At 33.8% G+C, this 17,809-nt stretch overlaps 3 protein-coding genes across 3 annotated transcripts; 2 read left to right on the top strand and 1 right to left on the bottom strand.

The window, feature by feature from the left end:
- The first annotated feature begins 2,580 nt into the window (after nt 1–2,580).
- On the top strand, nt 2,581–11,817 carry LOC131176542 (uncharacterized). The gene is made up of 18 exons (XM_058141588.1): nt 2,581–2,761; nt 2,907–3,072; nt 3,288–3,338; nt 3,415–3,651; nt 4,009–4,107; nt 4,193–4,248; nt 4,673–4,784; nt 4,974–5,144; nt 5,438–5,676; nt 6,132–6,390; nt 9,391–9,516; nt 9,681–9,884; nt 9,973–10,098; nt 10,210–10,506; nt 10,594–10,692; nt 10,770–11,155; nt 11,265–11,297; nt 11,537–11,817. Coding segments are annotated over exons 2-18 (2,616 nt in total). The 5' UTR covers nt 2,581–2,761; nt 2,907–2,952; the 3' UTR covers nt 11,538–11,817.
- A 479-nt stretch (nt 11,818–12,296) lies between these two features.
- On the bottom strand, nt 12,297–14,916 carry LOC131176543 (GRF1-interacting factor 3-like). Its single transcript, XM_058141589.1, has 4 exons — nt 14,741–14,916; nt 13,781–13,857; nt 12,842–12,926; nt 12,297–12,757 (listed from the first exon to the last, which is right to left on the bottom strand). Exons 1-4 carry the CDS (start codon nt 14,807–14,809, stop codon nt 12,572–12,574), a joined length of 417 nt encoding a protein of 138 aa, XP_057997572.1. The 5' UTR covers nt 14,810–14,916; the 3' UTR covers nt 12,297–12,571.
- Nucleotides 14,917–15,152: 236 nt separating this feature from the next.
- On the top strand, nt 15,153–17,770 carry LOC131176544 (uncharacterized). The gene is made up of 2 exons (XM_058141590.1): nt 15,153–15,342; nt 17,256–17,770. The coding sequence occupies exons 1-2, from the start codon at nt 15,220–15,222 to the stop codon at nt 17,349–17,351; spliced, it is 219 nt and encodes a 72-aa protein (XP_057997573.1). The 5' UTR covers nt 15,153–15,219; the 3' UTR covers nt 17,352–17,770.
- Nucleotides 17,771–17,809: the final 39 nt, after the last annotated feature.

The following is a 17,809-nucleotide window of genomic DNA, read 5'->3' as shown; positions in this document are numbered from 1 at the left end:
AATTTTTTTTAGTATGTTTACACTATAATTTTATTTAATTTTTTTAAGCTACAGTTGATTTATGCATTTAAAATATTAAATTAAATTATCTATTTAATGTAACTTGCCCCATAATTTAAGCTGGTAGAAGATTAGCATCAGTGGATATTAATTATGTACAGTTAAATCAATTAAATAATTATTCATATAGATAGATATTATTTATTAATAATTACAAATATTTAATGTCTAAAATATCTACCGAATAAAATGAGTATGAAATGGAGTTGTGAGAAAGTGACAAAGTGATGTTAGTAGATGGTTATAAGAGATAATGGATGGTTGTTGGTGGTTATAGGAGATTTCAGGAAGTGGGTTAGTGGAGATAAAAGTGTGGCAAGTGGCGGAAGTGATAACAATCAAACTTGGTTACCAAACATGCTATTATCTATAAATTGACGTGCTAAGTTTCAAAAAATAATAATAAATTGATCAATATTTGATAGACACAGTTTAAATTTTCTCTAGTTTCAATAATTTTTATATATTTTTCAAGTAATTTTTTATGTTTCAGTGTAGTATCAATTTCAATTTTAGTATTTTATTTTTAATTTAAGCAAGTAATTTATATGTTTTGTGTAAACATTAATTCGTGTGATTAATCTTTTTTTATTTTCAATACAATTTATAGCTTTCTTGCCAATATTTTAATTTTTATGAATTTACTTTTAGTTTTCCCATGTTAGTTTACAATTCCTGCACATATTTACTGTTTAAACAATCATTTCATTTGATTTTCATGGCACAATTTACTTTATAAAATAATAATTTAATTTTCTACGATTATCATTTACTTTTCAGGCACATATTTATATTTTTTAAGTGATTAAATTATTTTTTTGTAAAATAATTAATTTATTTTTTTAATACATATATTTAATTTTCGATAGAGCGCTCAATTTATCTTTTTAATATAATATTTATATTTTTGTAATGATTAATTTACTTTTCAAGCATAAATTTATTTTTTAATACACAAATTTCTTTTCAAATTTTGTCAAGTGGTTAAGTTCTTTTTTAATTTCACAAAAGTTAAACGGGTAGAGATTCAAACGAAGCGCATGATATTAGAGTTAGAGAATCCAATAGAAAATTAAATTTTTTTTTTCCACCAATCATTTTATTTTAGAAGTTTTTTTTTTTTTTTTACCAATCATTTTGTTTAAGAAGATAGGCCATACCGGTATACAATTATTTTATATTGAAATCATATGTGTCATTGATATGTCCGTAATTCAGTTCACAATTAAAAGAAGGTTATCCATATTTTCAACACATGTGAATTTTTTATTTTATTGTGAACTATTATAGAAATTATTTTATTAAAAAATAAAATTTTCATTATACAAAATAAAAAAAATATTTAAATCTAGATTTACAGTCATCATAGATGATGTTACTTGTGTTGCGTCTGTGAATTAGACTTTAGAACTGTGCTAAGATGAGGATCTCTCAATGAGAGATTATAGTTTGAGAAAAATATTAATACTATATTCTCAACATGTAAAGTAGTGAGACACGTCTTAATTATAACATGTTCATATTGTAAGAATCTAGTGTCAAGAAGTGATACTCTAACCGTGATTAGAAGCTTTATGGCGAAGAAAAATTAAATAAAAAAATATAAATTATTATTTTTTTGTGAGATAAATTGTGGTCGTTGCATGTGGCTCGCGAGTATCGAAGTTAAGCGAGAATGAGGACATAAATGAAAGACCTCTACCACGGTTAGTCTTACCTTGTTATTGCGGTGTTTGCTACGTTTTGGGAACTCCTTAATCATAACACTTTTAAAATAGCATAATAATTTTTTAAATAAGTTTTTTTTTATTTCAAATAAATATTTTCTTCATCAATTAAAAATTAATTTATTAAAAAACATATTAAATTACAATAAGTAAATATCTATAAAAATCACGTATCTGAATAGATTGATATTTACAATACTCATATTAACTCTAAACTCAATTAAAATTCATTATAATTTAATCAAATTGATCTCAAATATAATAATTATTATTATTCAAATAATTTTCAAGTATGTTTAGATTTATATATTTTAATTAACAATCTATATAAATAAATATATTTTTATTAATAACTTTATTAAATAATATTAATTATTTTAATAGCTATTAATTATTTTAGTAGGACTATTTTAATAATTATTAATTATTTTATTAATAATTAATCATTAGATATTAGTTATTAATAATTAATTATTTATATAATGAATTAAAGTAAAAATATTTAATAAAAATAATTATTAAATTAAATATTAAATATAAAAATAATTATATCATTTGATTGATTATAATAAAAATATTTTTTTAATTTTTAAAATTAAAAAGGTAAATTTTCATGATCTATTATTAAGGTACTATTTTAGCAATGGTGCCTGTAAATAATAATCAAATCATGTATTTGGTACTTTCCAAAACAAAATCAAGCTCAAGAAGAAAGACTTAAGTTTGACCCAGGACCGGCGAGCAAGCGAAACTGAAAACAGAAAATGTGAGATAAACGCGGAAGTACAGCGCGTGAAACTATCATGTCTTAGAGATGAAGTTGCCCTATAAATGGCGGGAGCCTCCCATGCATCGAAATTTCTCTCCCAATCATCTCTCATTTTCTCTCTCTCTATCGTCAACTTTTCACCATTTACACTCCCAGCCCCTGCAAAACCCTCCAATTATACAAAACCCCCAAATTTTCACCTACGGTACTGTCTATGCCTCCTTCTATATCCCATTTTAATTTCTATTTCTCTCCATTGGTCCTTTTATTGTAAATTTCTATAATTTTAGGGTTTCGTTTGATCTTTTCATACAACCTAGGGTTTTTTCTTTTTTCTGCTGCGTGCTTAGATACTGGAGGAGAATTGGAGCATTATCGTAGACTTCTGTCGATTTAATGGAGGCTGCGACCGGTGTCGTCGCCCCACGCGGTGCTTCTCTGTCGATGCCATCGTCTAGGAAGGAGTGGCGTGTCGTTTCCGACCACCATTCCGTTCGGAACGCCGGTGATGAGGTGGTACTTTACTAATTTTGCTACGTAATGTTTTAAATTCATTTTAGTGAATGTTCTCCTTTTGTATTTATGATCAACTAGCCAATAAAATTGATATTCAAATCTTTAGTTCGATTTCTTTATTTTTTTTGGCATTTTCTGGGTAACTAATAACAATGTTAGGATGTGTAACATGTGTTGATTTCTTGGTCATTAACTTAATGACTGGTTAATTACAGGAATTGGAACGGCCAAATTTGGGGCAATCGGATGAGAGAACAATATATGAGGTAATATATTGTTGCTTTCAACAGGATTTTGGTTTGATGGTAATGGAAAGTGAACTTGATTTTTATGTTTATCAAGGTGCAGCATGGAAGAGCCCCTGCTGATGTTGACTTCTGTTCGATCAATGTGGATGGTAGTTTGGACAATGACATTATGCAGCAGCGAATTCATAGTATTACCAGGCAAAGAGAAGAGTTACAACATATGGAGATTGAACTTAAAGCTCAGCTGATCTCAAGATCTGAGATCATGGAAATGCGGAACAGATTTGATGCTCAAATCAAAGAGTATGAAGATGCTGCTGCAAAACATAAGGTTGAAACTTTTTGAGTTTCAATTTCCAAGTTGTATGTTCATACAAAATTGTATTGAGCAATTAAAACCTGTCATTTTGTGGAGTTAATTGGAGTAATTTTTACTTGAGGAGAAAGGTATTAAATTAAAGTAATAATAAGGTATTAAATTAAAGTAATAATGGTGTATTGACATAAACCCTTAGATCAGATGTGTGAATTTGGCTCCATATCCACTAAATCTGTATGGTTTGCTGCATGTAATTTTGTAGCATCATGCCAATGAGGTACATTATGCATGAAATTTTGTGACAACTTGATTGTTTCTGTTTCATATGACATTCACCCTACAGTTGTGTTTTTTTTTTTTTTTTTGCAGGAACAACTTCTTGAAAGGGAACAAGCCATACATGAATTAGAAAGCAGAATGGAAGAGAAAGATAGAGAATTGCATGCCATTAAATTGGATAATGAAGCGGTTTGTTCATGGGTTTGTTGTGATTTTAGAGAAAGTGTTTTTGGTGAACTATGTGCACTATTGTCTCTTGTCTTATTTTTTGCAGGCCTGGGCCAAGGAAGATCTTCTCAGAGAGCAAAATAAAGAATTGGCAACATTTAGGTATGCGTAAGTGGAATTCCAACTTCAAGTTGTTTCTATTAAAGTAACACTACTTCATTTTTTATGATTGATGCAATCCCCATCTTCTGTTAGAGATCCTAATATAGAAACAATATGGCCAAAACAAAGGTTCCCAAGAAGGCCATGCATCTCTATATTTAGGCGCTGTTATTTTATGCTTTTATGTCTTCTATCGTTGGTTGCATTTTATTTTTATTTTTATTCTGTCTACTTGGTTCAAAGCTACACAATAAAATTTCAATTTTCTAAATTCTCACATATGGATTATGGAGGCCCCCATTATTTTGTTACTGCATTACTTTCATATGGTCACAAAGGCAGCGAATAGGGATCGTTAATAGCCAATCTGGTAATAAACTTGTTTTAATCTTGTATGAATCAACTGGGACTGTTTTTTCTGCAGAAGAGAGCGGGATCATTCTGAAGCTGAAAGGGCACAGCATATACAGCAAATACGTGACCTTCAAGAACTTGTTCAAGATAAAGAGAGGCAGATTCTTGAATTGCAGGAACAGGTCTATTGATTGGAAGTTTACATATCTGGTTCTCCATTAAGAGTATAATTTGTGGTGTTTATTGAAAATTTTAACTAATAGAATAGCAATTTGTATTCTTCTTAGATTCTTCCTTTATCAAATTGCTGATCAATTAAATTATTTATCAATGTGAGAATCAGGAGGTCTGATATTGATCTCATCTTTCAGCATAGAGCTAATCAGGAGGCCATATTTTTGAAGGATGAACAATTGAAAGTATGGATTGCACGCGTTCAGGAGATGGATGCCTTGCAATCTACTACAAACCACTCATTACAAGTTGAATTACGAGAACGCACAGAGCAATATAATCAACTATGGCTCGGTTGTCAAAGACAGGTTGATTTGCAATGGATTCTTTTGGCATTAATCAGATGTTGGCTTTATATTACATTTGTGTGCCCTGTATGCTTGCTTCAATCTGTATGTCTATAAGTGGCAACGGTTTCATCTTTTTCTTGGCTGGCAAATCAGTTTCTTCATTTTGCTTCTGATATTTGTTTTAATCCTTGGTATACTTAAACTCATGCAGTATAGATCTGATTAGTACTTGCTACTTGATAAACAATGTGATGCTGCTAGTCTTCTTGCCAAAGTTTGATTTATTTGCCCCTTTGGGTTATTGATGTCAGTTAGCAGAAATGGAGAGACTTCATTTGCATACTGTACAACAGCTTCATCTTGAGCTAGCTGATGCAAAAGAAAGGAGTGGAACCTACCCTGAAGAGTCGCGCATATCCCAGACAAGCTCAAAGGATATATCAAAGTTTGGTCAAAGCAATGTAAACCAATTAGATGTTAATGCAAATGGTGCAACAAGTGCTGACAATGGACCACTTCAAATGGGAATGCAGATAATGCTTCAAACCAGGTAGGATTGCTTTTCATTGTGGTTATTTTATCACTGAAAAGAAGTATCTGATATCAATGTCAGTATGAGCTTCTGTGAAAATTTTAATAATCATTGCCATTTATTATGGATATACACTGTGAATAGCTCTCCTCTTCTACTAAACATGATTATGATATATTGGCAACATTTCAATGCATTCCATAGATTTTTTTATTCGCTGGTTGCCTTGCCATGCATGTTGTGTTGCTCAACTATAACTTTAGCCTCTTAATAAATTTGTTATGGGTGCTATTTAATTTGTGGATTTTGGCAAATGTCAGAGAGAGAGAGAGAGAGAGAGAGAGAGAGAGAATGGTGGATAAGATTAGTGAGGTGTTACAATAATTGATACGAAAACCAGATAAAGTGACAAAAAGAGCATCACCAATATTAGTCCAGTTGATTGAATGACTGGGGCTGGGCTTGGACTGCAGGCCAAAAGACGCTTTAGTTGTCTTCCAGGAAGATTGTACTTTGGATGCTTTGGGTGTCTTATTGACCATTGAAGGAGAAAACTTTTGGTGGGGAACTTCCAAATTCAATTGCAACAGTACCTTAAGTACACTCTACATTAAAGTTATGTTCCCCACATTGCAACAAATCACTGACCTCATGTGGTTTTGCTTAGCTGTTGGAGTGGGTGGGGTTCTCACTTGTTCTTGTGTTGGGTTCACTAAGTTCAAATCATCTGTGGTAATAACTATAATGGTAATGAATATTCCAAAGGATTTGTCTAATGACACTTATTTTATGTCTAGCGGTTAATTGCTCATTATAAAATTTTGTGCCACTTGCTATTTTTCAATAATGAATAATTTTAGAGTAGTTTTTCTAGTTTAATTTCTTCTTGTTATGCCTTGTGACATTGGTTTTTAAGTCTTCCATAATTGCTTTTAATGAGGTTCATGGTTGTTCCTCATTTGAGCATAAATTAACCTTCCCATGATTTGCCATCACTTATTGTATGTCGGGGCTTGTGAACAATATCAAATCTTGTTATTTTATCTTCACTCAAGCAAATTGCATTACTACATGTCTCTCTCTCTCTCTCTCTCTCTCTCTCTCTCTCCCCCCCTCCCCCCAAAAAAAAAAAAAAAAAAAAAATAAAATAGTTGCCTTACCTTCTTAGACCATTCACTCATATTAGTTGCCTCCAACCCATAAGCTAAGCCATAGAAATGAATATGTAATTGTTGTTGCTTCGTGAAATATTATAAGTTTGGTTGGGCTTTTTAAACATGGAGATTAGTTTCCTCATTTCTGTTTTAGCTCAAACCTTTGATAGTTTTAAGTACGGTCACATTGTGCATGAGGCTTATTCTCAGGCAAGTGTCACATGGTGCCTCATGTTTCAAGTTTTTATGGATAACAAGTCTAGAACTTCTATACTTATGTATATGAATGGGTGATTGCACAAATATTACTTGTATATTAGAGTATTTGAATTTTATTATGTTTTAAGCTTTGTTTGTTTGACAAAATATTTATTAGAAAAAATTTGTTGCATGTTTTGGCACTTGGGTTATTTAGGAAAATTGGTTAATGGAAAATATTTTACTGATCAAAGGGAACACTAAGACATTTTTTAGGATTGTGACCAAACAATAGAAGATAAGTTATTTTCTCAAAAAATGTTATCTTGGAAAATATTCTCCACAAACAAGTTTTATTTTTCGTGAAACAAACGGAGCCTTAGTGATTTAATATACTTTAATGAGATTTTTGGATAGCTTAATGTGAGGTAGACATAGTTTAAATTGTAAACTTAGTTGTTTTTGCTTTATTATACATGCTTCATGCATTGCAAGTTCAGTGAAGGCCAATCTGGTGATAGGGAAGGAGTTAGTTTGAATGGAGTGGTACTGTCCCAAAGTAATCACTTTAAATATCTAGGCTCAGTCCTTCAAGTAGATGGGGGATGTGAGGAGGATGTTAGTTATAGGATTAAAGCCGGATGGTTGAAGTGGAGACGTGCCACGGGAGTTTTATGTGATCGTAAGATTCCTAATAAGATGAAAGGAAAATTTTCTTTATCTGACCATACGACCAGCTATGTTATTTGGTAGTGAGTGTTGGCACTGAAAGAGTCGTATGAGTCTATGATAAGAGTTGCAGAGATGAGAATGTTATGGTGGATGAGTGGCCATACTAGATTAGATAAAGTCCGTAATGAGAGTGTTAGAGAAAAGGTAGGAGTGATGCCAATTGAAGATAAGTTGAGAGAAGGGAGATTGAGGTGGTTTGGTCATGTGAAGCGTAGACATACGGAGACTGCAGTTAGACAAGTAGAGCATATTAGGTTAGAGGATAGAAAGAAAAAAAGAGGTAGACCTAAATTGACTTGGAAGAGAGTAGTACAACATGACCTAGAAACATTACACATTTATGAGGATTTAACCCAAAATCGTTTAGAGTGGAGAAAACGAATCCATATAGCCGACTCTAAATTTTTGGGATAAAGGCTTAGTTGAGTTGAGTAGGCTATCTGGTATACAAGAAGTGGAACTAATGGTTAATCTAGTGTACATGCAACACAGCTTTAGGAAGAGATTGGTGATGGGTTGGAAGAGTTCTACAAGTTATGAATTATGGCATGGTTGTGAGTGTGGATGATGGGAAATAATTAATGAGTCATGGTGTTAACTTATTATGTCCCATGTAGAAAATCAAATGCTTCAGTATATACATGTGATAAATTAGTGGTAGAAGGAGTGAGAAAAAAAGGGGGAGACCTAAAATGACGTTATAGGGAAGTAGTATCAAAATATTTATAATTTTTTAATATTAATGTGGAATTGGTCTCAAATAAAGTTGAATGGCGAAAAAGGATCCATATAGCCGATCCCAACTAGTTTGGGGTTAAGGCTTAGTTGTTGTAGTGGTGTTAACTTCTTTAAATCTGTTAAACTAACGCCTTGTTTCCGACACTTTTGTGTTTGCACGTTCTTTTTGTAAACCAATTGATAGATGGATGATAGATATGAAGGGGTTAATTTGATCAAAATATGAGGGTTGCAAGTTTGGAGATAGAGAGAGATGGGCCGTAGATAAATAGAAAGACATGCAGGGAGTTAATTGGTCAAATATGAGGAATGCAAGTGTGAAGAGAGAGAGAGGGAGGGAGAGAGAGGGGTTGTGGGAGGGAGGAGGTAGGAGATGGGCAATATAAATTTGGATAATGGCTTATCTAAATTTTAAATAATAGAGGGACAAAGTGATTAGGAAACGTAAGAAATGTTACTAATTTATCACATTAAAGTATCCTACTTTTCCATAGGGTGGTTCTTAGGATGTAGCTATTGTTTCTGGTGACCTTTTGGTTAAAAAGAATATGTAGGGGCATTTTATTGTTTCTTAAGTAGAAAATACAAACTGAAATTATTAAGTGGAGAATCCAATCAAGAAATTTGTTAGGTGACAACTTAGCATATTCTGAGTGGCTTCTTGTAATGCTTGTTTGCTTAAGTCCTGGACGATCAGCAAACAATATTACATGGACAAGTGAAAAGCATTGTTTTATTATTTGATAGACTAATTTTTGAGTAGCAAAGAAAATCCCTATTCTAATGCTGTATTAATGATTTCCAATATTGTTGTGTTCTTCATTAGACCAACCATGTTGCGGAGTCCCCATTGCACCGTCGTCTTTACTTGGGATGCCTACCTACCTTCCGCCTGGACAGGTGACTGCACTGCATCCATTCATTCTGCATCAACAGGATTCCTCATTCTATGCCATCACATGTTCCTCAATCTCATGTTGGGCATTTTAACTCGATACCAGCAATGTCATCCCTTCCACAGTGGCAGAACCAGCAGGTATTACCAGATTGAAATATCCTTTGTGTCCACCTTTTATATATGACTTTGTGGTATCATAATATGTATTCTTTTCCATTTCTTATCTGATGAATATGCAATCTCAAGTAAGTTGTCCATCTGTGGTAATGTTAAGAATATTTTTCGTTTCTCATCTTTCTCAGGCTGCATCAGAGGGTGCTCAATTATCTACACCGAATCAACTGACTTCATCCCAAACTGATCACAACCTTATGAGATCAGATGCAAAGTATGAGTATGAAGTGTCTGTTAATGGACAAGGATTTCATCCTGGTTATCTGGACATTCACAACAGTCAAGGGACGGAGCCTGATCCTGTAATTTCATCGTCTACTGGGGAAGCACAGGTTTTGCATATTTACATGTTGCTATCTACCTGTGATATATTTTTGCAATCATCATTGACGGGGTATACTAAAATGCTTTCTTTTGCAGGTCCTTGAGTCGATGGATAGAAGTTACGTGGTTTCCTCCCAACCTGAGCAGAGCTTGCAACAGATTTCTTCCCAATTTAGTGATTCCTTAAGACTGAATTCTCTTGATCAAAACAGTGAAGCAAAGGTTTGCTCAATATCCTTCTGCTTTTCTGATACCATTGGTTGCTTGTCTAATTAGAAAGCAGCTTGTGAGTTGCTCGGAGACCTAACTCAGGATGAACTTGAAATGTTGCAGGAGCAAAATGTTTTGAGCTTTAGTGATCAGGGATTAGATGGCCAAGTTTTGACAGACGAACAACAAAGTTCTGTCAGTGCATCATTGTCCGAAACATCAATGCATTCAGTTAATGCCAGTGAAGGCACTATCAATAATGGTACTGTAGTATTATCTGAATCATTGATCTCAACTGGGCAGACAAATATGGTGACCGTAGGGAAAACTTCAGAGACTGCCCTTCTTGATGAAAGATCTCTGTTGGCTTGCATGGTTCGCACAATTCCAGCTGGCGGTAGAATTCGGATCAATTCAACGGTTTGTGTCTGTAAATAATAAATTGTCCATCCTAACCCTTTTCATATCCTTCAAGAATTGAAGTAGTTACTTGGTGTCTAAATACAGCTACCTAATAGGCTGGGCAAGATGCTTGCACCTTTACATTGGCATGATTACAAGAAAAAGTATGGAAAGCTTGATGAGTTTGTGGCTGGTCACCCAGAAGTGAGTTTCTGGAATTTGCAATTGTATGTTACATAGATTTTCTCATTGTCATATCTGAGAATTCCATGTGATTTCAGTTATTTTTTATTGAGGGCGACTACATTCAACTTCGAGAAGGAGCTCAAGAAATGATAGCTGCTACAGCAGCGGTTGCTAAAGTTGCAGCAGCAGCAGCAGCAGCAGCATCTCCTCCATACTCATCATTTTTTCCTTCTGTGGCTGTTACTCCAATGGCACAGTCTCACCGACTCAAGAAAGTTCCATCAATTGATTCAAAACAGCCTAATGGTGTTAGTTTTGATACTGCTGGGGGTATCTCAAATGTAAAAATTTTGAGTAAATCGAAAGATTCTCAGGAAATGAATGGAGCAGATTTTGATAGATCAAGCATATCTAGCAACCAGAGCAAGGGGTCAATGCATGGGAGGTCTAACTTGAATTTTGCTGGAAAGCAGCAGGGCAGGTATGGTTTCATTCTTTCCAAATACTGGAACTGTTATTGAATGGGCATGTAGTTTCATGTAGCAGTGGCTAAAGGGATTATTGAGCTTAACGCTATTGAATTATTGCAGGACAACTGGAGCTGCATTAACATCTGGAAGATAGTAAGTTTATTAAATTACTTGCACGCTTGAATTTGGCATTTTCATTATATTTCTCGTTATCTAATCAATAATTAAACATATTTTCCAATTTTTGCGTCATTCATCATTTAGGGTAGCTGTAAATGCGTCTGCTGCTAGTAGCTGCTTTTTTTTTTTTTTTTTTCTTTTTTTTTGTTTCTGGTTATGGATTTCTCAGCTCAATCGATTAGAACTAATCAACTGTGTAATTTGTGCGGCAGGAGGAAATGTGGAATCATATAGATAAATATAAAATGGATGTTAACAGGGGTTGTGATGGAGCATATATAGGGATAATCCGCGATGGAATGTGTTTATTGCTGATCGAAATCGCCAGTCAGCTTTTGCTTATAGAAATTATCTATTGGACTGCTCAGTTGATTCCCTTTTAATTTAATGTTTTTTTGGGAAAAAGAAAACATTTGTTGAGTGTGTTTTGTGATCCAAAATGGAACATTGGACTCTCTGCAGTGATATTCATGCGCAAAATTGCATCTGTGCATCTGATAGCTCTTTTTTCTTTTTTTCTTTTTTTTTTTTTAAATTTAATGGAAGTGATTTTCTTCTGAACTGGCGTAGCTTTTCTTATTCTTTTTCCTTGAAGCGCCTAGCAAATAGCATTTCGTATGATTTTTCTCATTTAGACTTAATTTATCATAAATACAAAATATTTATGTTTATTGAACAAAATTATTATGCTTAAATGAAAAAGAAATTGCGTTTTCTGCAAATGTATCCTTTTCTTTTGATTTTATCAATTTTATGTATTAATAACGATTTTAATCTATTTAATGATTTAAAATAATTTATACTTATAAAGGCAATAAAACTATTTTAATTACAAAAACAAATATAATTTTCACTATTTGAATTAATATTTTATTTTCTAATTATTGGATGAACAAAAAATTGACTTGCACAGGCAAGAACTTGGATTTTTCTTTTTCTTTTTAATAAAAAAAAAATAATTGAAAAAGCACATAGAAAACTAATGCCTTGTCCAGAAAAGTAGGATTATGGACGGCAACGATATTTAGGTTTGTTGCTTACAGTATAGCAGCTTAAGCATGTCTCCAGTGAGATCATGCTTGGACATTAGGGGTAAAAATAAGCTGCCTTTTCGCATGAACAGAAAACAACTAGCCTACAAAGATGTATCAGTACTTTAAGTCCTACAAAACTATAAACATTCAAGGACAATGGCCTAAATGGCTACATGAGTTGGTATCATCTGTTTTCACGCGTCAGTACATCCATTATTCATGCTGGGTCTCTCTCATTTGCCGCTGGGTGAGGTGCTGCTGCTGGAGGTGCAGTGGCAGCTGCTGCTGATCATTAATCTGGAAAGGTAGTTTTGGAGTGAAATATATTGGTTGCTGAGACATTGCAACTTGAGATGGTTGCATGTAATGCTCTTGTTGCACTGTGGACTGAGGGGATGTCTGCAATTTTCAACATAAGCAAATGTTCCAACATCAAAAAGAAAGAAAAAAGAGTTTTTGGGGTACATGTGTCAGCATTTTCACCTGTGAAGGCATTGGTGTCCCTTGTGGTTGGGCATCAGCTATTCTAGCTAGGTACATCAGGTTCTGCTGTAGCTGGGCTTGATAACTGAATCATTGTGCAATGTCATATGGCCAAAAACCATGTAAAGGTACAATGAAATTGCAGAATAAATGCTAACAATATTTTTCTGATTTTAAAATGGACTTTAGATCTTTCTAAGCAAGAAAGAGTGTTAGCATGCTTAATTTCATGAGCTTGCAGCTGACAGATTCTGTAGAATTGCCGTCTCTTACATATTATTCATTCAACTACTCTTCCCCTTAGTATTTTTGTTTTGGAACAACTAAATGAATATTGATATAATACCTAAATTGAATATCTCAAATAAGCACTTTTGCTCATATCATATCATAAGCAAGTCATAATTTCAAACCCAACATAATAATATCTTCAAAATACGAGACTACTGCAAACAATCACTGAACTAATGAGTTTAACGCATGTTCTTGCACAATCTACAATATGCCATTTTTGGAATACAATCCCTGATTATTCCCCCTATACATAGAGAGAGAGAGAGAGAGAGAGAGAGAGAGAAGTGACTAAATCAGGAAGCATATAGGATGAACACTAACTAGTGACTGATCTGTTGTATGAAGTTCCTCATGCTTGATGGATAAGTCATGCAAATCACTTGCTAAGTTAATTAAAGCACGTATTGAAAGGTTCATATGATTAGGGAATTTTTTTCTCATGCACAAAGGAGAAGATGATGAAAAATATCAGAGGTGATGGAAAACAAGAGAAATATTAAAAATAAACTAACAAACATTTTTAATAATGGAAACAAAACTAGAAACATCAACTTCACATAAAATAAAGTCATTATGCAAATCACACCATTGGGTACCATAATGGAAACAAAGAAAAGTGAGCATTCTAGTTGGTTCGTCACTCACGAAGCACATTCAGCAAACTTTCCCATATTTTGATTCTCCAGTATAGCCATAATTAACTGCTTATTCTCGTCCAGGTACTGCATAAATCATAAATAAAACATCATCATCTTAAAGTAATAATCAAATTTGTGATATACACTTCTCAAAAAAATTGTGATTTACATTCTCTCCAATATTAGAGTGGTACTGTTCAAAGCGTTCAAAATCAACTACTTTCTTGAATAAATGAATTAACAAAATCATACTAAGAGAAAATTTTAGCTTTTAGAACTGAATCACTGTTTTCATGATAAAGCCAGTTCATAATTCAAGCTATTCAAAAAGCAAAACAATTTGGCAAACACCAACAGCTTGTAAGCAGTGGTGTGACATATTAGTAAAATGTAATTGAGACCCATTCCTCTTCATATCTAATTAGGGCAAACCTCACAATTAAATTAATACCCACTTCCAACTGTTGAGAAGCAAGCCCAATAACAAATGAATAAGATATATTGTATCGATGGGATCCTTCCTTCCTAGGCAAAACTTGCTTCCTACATTTTAACAATATTCAAAGAGTATTACCATCAGATTCAGATGCTCCATTTCAATCAAACAAACCCTTAATCAGAAGAACATAATTGATATTTGTTTTTCACAAGTCTAAACAGATTTTTTTTCCTTTGCAAATTGGATTACAATAAAAGTTATTCCTTTAAAAAAAAAAAATCTAAACGTTCAACAACAAAGAATCAGGAATTTAGTGGATTAAAGGCATTGAAAGTTCCAATCAGAAGATAATCAAGGTTAAAAAAATAAAAAGTCCACTGATTTAAAAACAAAATCTAAACACAATAAAGGATCCCACTACAATGCATGCAAAAGCGAAACCCATTATACAATATAACCAAACACAAAATCTCTCTATGTGTATAAGATAAAACCCATTACACAGCAAATGAGAAACGTGAATGTTACCTTTTGAATCTGCTCAGTTGTAATGTTGAGTGAAGGGTTCATCATCTCTGGCTGTGGTGTCTGTTGCATTCTTAACCTTCACAAACTAAAACTCAAAACCCACTAAAACCCTAACCCTACCCTTCTCTGTTCTGCAGATGAGGAAGAAGAAAGACTACACAGAGAGGAAAAGAAACGTATGGATAGATAGAATCAGATAGAGACAAGTACACTGTGACTATATGCGATACTAGCAAGACTGGCGCAAGTTAACAAAAGATCAGAAATGCATGCCAGATGGTTTAAAACGACACCGTTTCAGTTAAGGAAACAAATGAAAGAAAGGTAGAACGACACCGTTTGTCAGGAGCTATTACACATTTTTGAACTTGTGCGACGTCGTATTTGGAAGAAGTAAAGTAATAGTGAAACCATGCGGAAGCTTAACCATTTCTTAATCGAAGAGAAGAGAGACAGAGACAGAGGGAGTGTCGAGAGAGATGGGTTACGTATTGAGGGTGAGATTGGCGTCATTCTTCGCCGGAGCAGCGACGGCGTCGCTTCTGGGATTCTACGTTCTTTATAAGGATTACAAGGTTGCCCATGAATCCATTTCTCAACAGGTTAGTACCCAAGAAGAAAAACGGAAAAATCCATGTTCTCTCTGCATTTTTTGAAGCCTCAAACATCTTGCATTGAAAACATTAATAGATTGATATTTAAGATGTGGGGTTTTAGGATTTTTGTTTTTAGTTTCGCGTTTGAGAACAAAAGACAGTAATTTTGCCTTGTAATCTGAAATTAACTTGTCAATTTTGTTGGGTTATCTATGGATTTTCAATTTCTGGAGAGCCATTTAATTCGCTAGAAGGCTTCATTTGTATTGATTCAACAAGTTAAGGTAAACCCAGAATTATAATGGTAGTTTTTCTTTTTCTTTTTTAATTAATTTTTCCCCTAATAGTATGGTATAGACATTTGAGTTATTCCTATTTGGAGTGATCCTTGCCTTATGCACGTCTAGCCAGCTGAAATGAGAGGCTTGGCTTTAGGTTGGGGAGCTCTTTATTATTTGGATTGGAGGAATTTGATGGATTTGGTGAAGGAATGTGGAGATTTGAGAAGCCTCAACTAAAATGGACTGTTTTGTGGAATTTTTGTAAGCCACATTGCTTGATCTTCTTTGCTTTTTAGGTCTGAATAGAAAATCCATAGCTTTCAAGTTAAATTAAATGTGAAATATCTATGCTCAAATCCTGCTTTGCGTTATTTGCGTTTGGGATGCTTGCCAATGATTTTTAAGTTTATTTTTCCCCCTTTTTTTCTGTGGAGTTCATACACCTAAGTTGCGGTTCTTCTTCTTGCTGCAATCTTGTTTTCTGACTTAAATGTCCCATGGTGTTCCTTACCGCGGCTTACAAAAATTCTTATAGTTATAATCCATCTTTTGCTTGGTTTAATTACTACAAATGTAACCCTGAATCTTTTATGGGACAATTTGGTTTGTCTCTAATTCTTTTTCATCATAAAATTTTTAGAGTTAGTTATAGGCAAAGACACATGAGTATACTTTATCTTTGACAAATCAATTTGAATGTGGCATTGTGACCGGGACGAATTTAGCAATACCGGTTTCTTTGTGCTTGTGAGGTTAGCAATGAAAATGTGGACCAGTTTTATTGCTTTCCTAGTGGTTGTGTAAGAAAATTTGCCTCTTTCCATGGTCAATCTTTTTTCATTATTGAGATTGCATTTAAAACAAGCAGCAACACTTGTTGAAAAGAAGAGCATGGAAGACTCACAGAACAGTATAACTGTAATCCCATTGCATAATTTTACAAGGTAGCTTTATTTATTTAGGGTGACAGATCCAAAGTTGCATCTCTTTTATTTCTTATATATCCATCCATAATCATGTGAGTGTTTATCTCTTGATGTTGCTCATTCAAAGTTATATGACATCTTTAGTAGGATGGAGTGCTGGCATTCTTTGATGAGAATTATATGCTGCACATTTAGATTAGTACCCAAATGTTATTTGCTATTTTTTTTTTTAACCGTGTCTGCTGTCTAGTGGATGCTACAATTTTAAATGCATGTCCTTATATGTTTAACATTCATATAACATTTTGATCCAGATGGCAGTTTTTAAGCCTTGCCCCCAAATATATACTGCATATAAGTATTTAATGTCTCCATGCTACATGAAAAGTGAGATAATTGACTGAGAAGGGAAGCCCGTTATTGTTTAAACGTTAATTTTGTTAGTTTTTTCTTTTTTAACAACTATGAGAACATTATTGTTATCTTTAGTGAACAGGATTTTCCATTGATCAATTGAATTATGAGCATGCCATACTGTTGACATAACCTGAACCATGTTTCTCAAGGACCTTGATCTGTCCTTCAGGGGTTCCGACATTCTTAGGGCTATAGTGTTAGGTATTTTAGCGGGTCAGAAGACCTGGATGGTCTTTTGTGTGCATGGAGAAGTATTAATATGGAATTTATTTTGTATTATTGTGCCTTTGATCAGGTGAAAGGCCTTCATGAGTCCCTGGATACAAGGATCTCTGCTTTGGAAACGCTGAAACAAACTGAAGCTTCTCAACCTGTGCAGGCAACAGAGTAGGTGTCTTGGGGCATTCTACTAGTTCTCACTTCAAACATGTTTTTCTAGTTATGCAATCAATTTCTATGTAGTTTTACCCCCCGCTCCCCCACAGCCAATTTTAAAAAATAATTTTTACCTGAACTTCTCTGTAATGATATACTCCAAATCTACCTGAAAATCCGAGTTTGCATTTTCTGTTGGATGAATGCTGACATTGCATTCAGAATGTGATGATTTTCAAATTTGTTTGTTATTGGTGCTATTACCTTGGAGTTGGGAGGAGTTATGCACTATGTCATTGAAGAGTTATTTTTAGCCATGGCTGGTTCGTAGTTTGGCGTATATAGCATCTGAAGGAACAGTCAATTGGATGCTATTGTGATTGTAGAAACATGGAACAGCCAGGAATGTTAATTAAACGATCCTTTCAAGTGCCACAGCCAAGAGCTTTCATTTGTGATGAACCATGAAAATAT

The sequence above is a fragment of the Hevea brasiliensis genome, unplaced genomic scaffold, assembly GCF_030052815.1.
Source record: "Hevea brasiliensis isolate MT/VB/25A 57/8 unplaced genomic scaffold, ASM3005281v1 Scaf16, whole genome shotgun sequence".
NCBI classification, from domain to species: domain Eukaryota; kingdom Viridiplantae; phylum Streptophyta; class Magnoliopsida; order Malpighiales; family Euphorbiaceae; genus Hevea; species Hevea brasiliensis.
This window is presented reverse-complemented; position numbering and strand designations above follow the sequence as displayed.

Coding starts and splice junctions, on each gene's coding strand:
- LOC131176542 (XM_058141588.1), top strand. CDS start 2,953: ATGGAGGCTGCGACCGGTGTCGTCGCCCCACGCGGTGCTTCTCTGTCG. Junction 3,073..3,287: donor GGAACGCCGGTGATGAGGTG/GTACTTTACTAA, acceptor GGTTAATTACAG/GAATTGGAACGGCCAAATTT. Junction 4,249..4,672: donor AAAGAATTGGCAACATTTAG/GTATGCGTAAGT, acceptor TTTTTTCTGCAG/AAGAGAGCGGGATCATTCTG.
- LOC131176543 (XM_058141589.1), bottom strand. CDS start 14,809: ATGCAACAGACACCACAGCCAGAGATGATGAACCCTTCACTCAACATT. Junction 13,858..14,740: donor CAACTGAGCAGATTCAAAAG/GTAACATTCACG, acceptor TGATTTATGCAG/TACCTGGACGAGAATAAGCA. Junction 12,927..13,780: donor AAGTTTGCTGAATGTGCTTC/GTGAGTGACGAA, acceptor ACAATGATTCAG/TTATCAAGCCCAGCTACAGC.
- LOC131176544 (XM_058141590.1), top strand. CDS start 15,220: ATGGGTTACGTATTGAGGGTGAGATTGGCGTCATTCTTCGCCGGAGCA. Junction 15,343..17,255: donor ATGAATCCATTTCTCAACAG/GTTAGTACCCAA, acceptor GCCTTTGATCAG/GTGAAAGGCCTTCATGAGTC.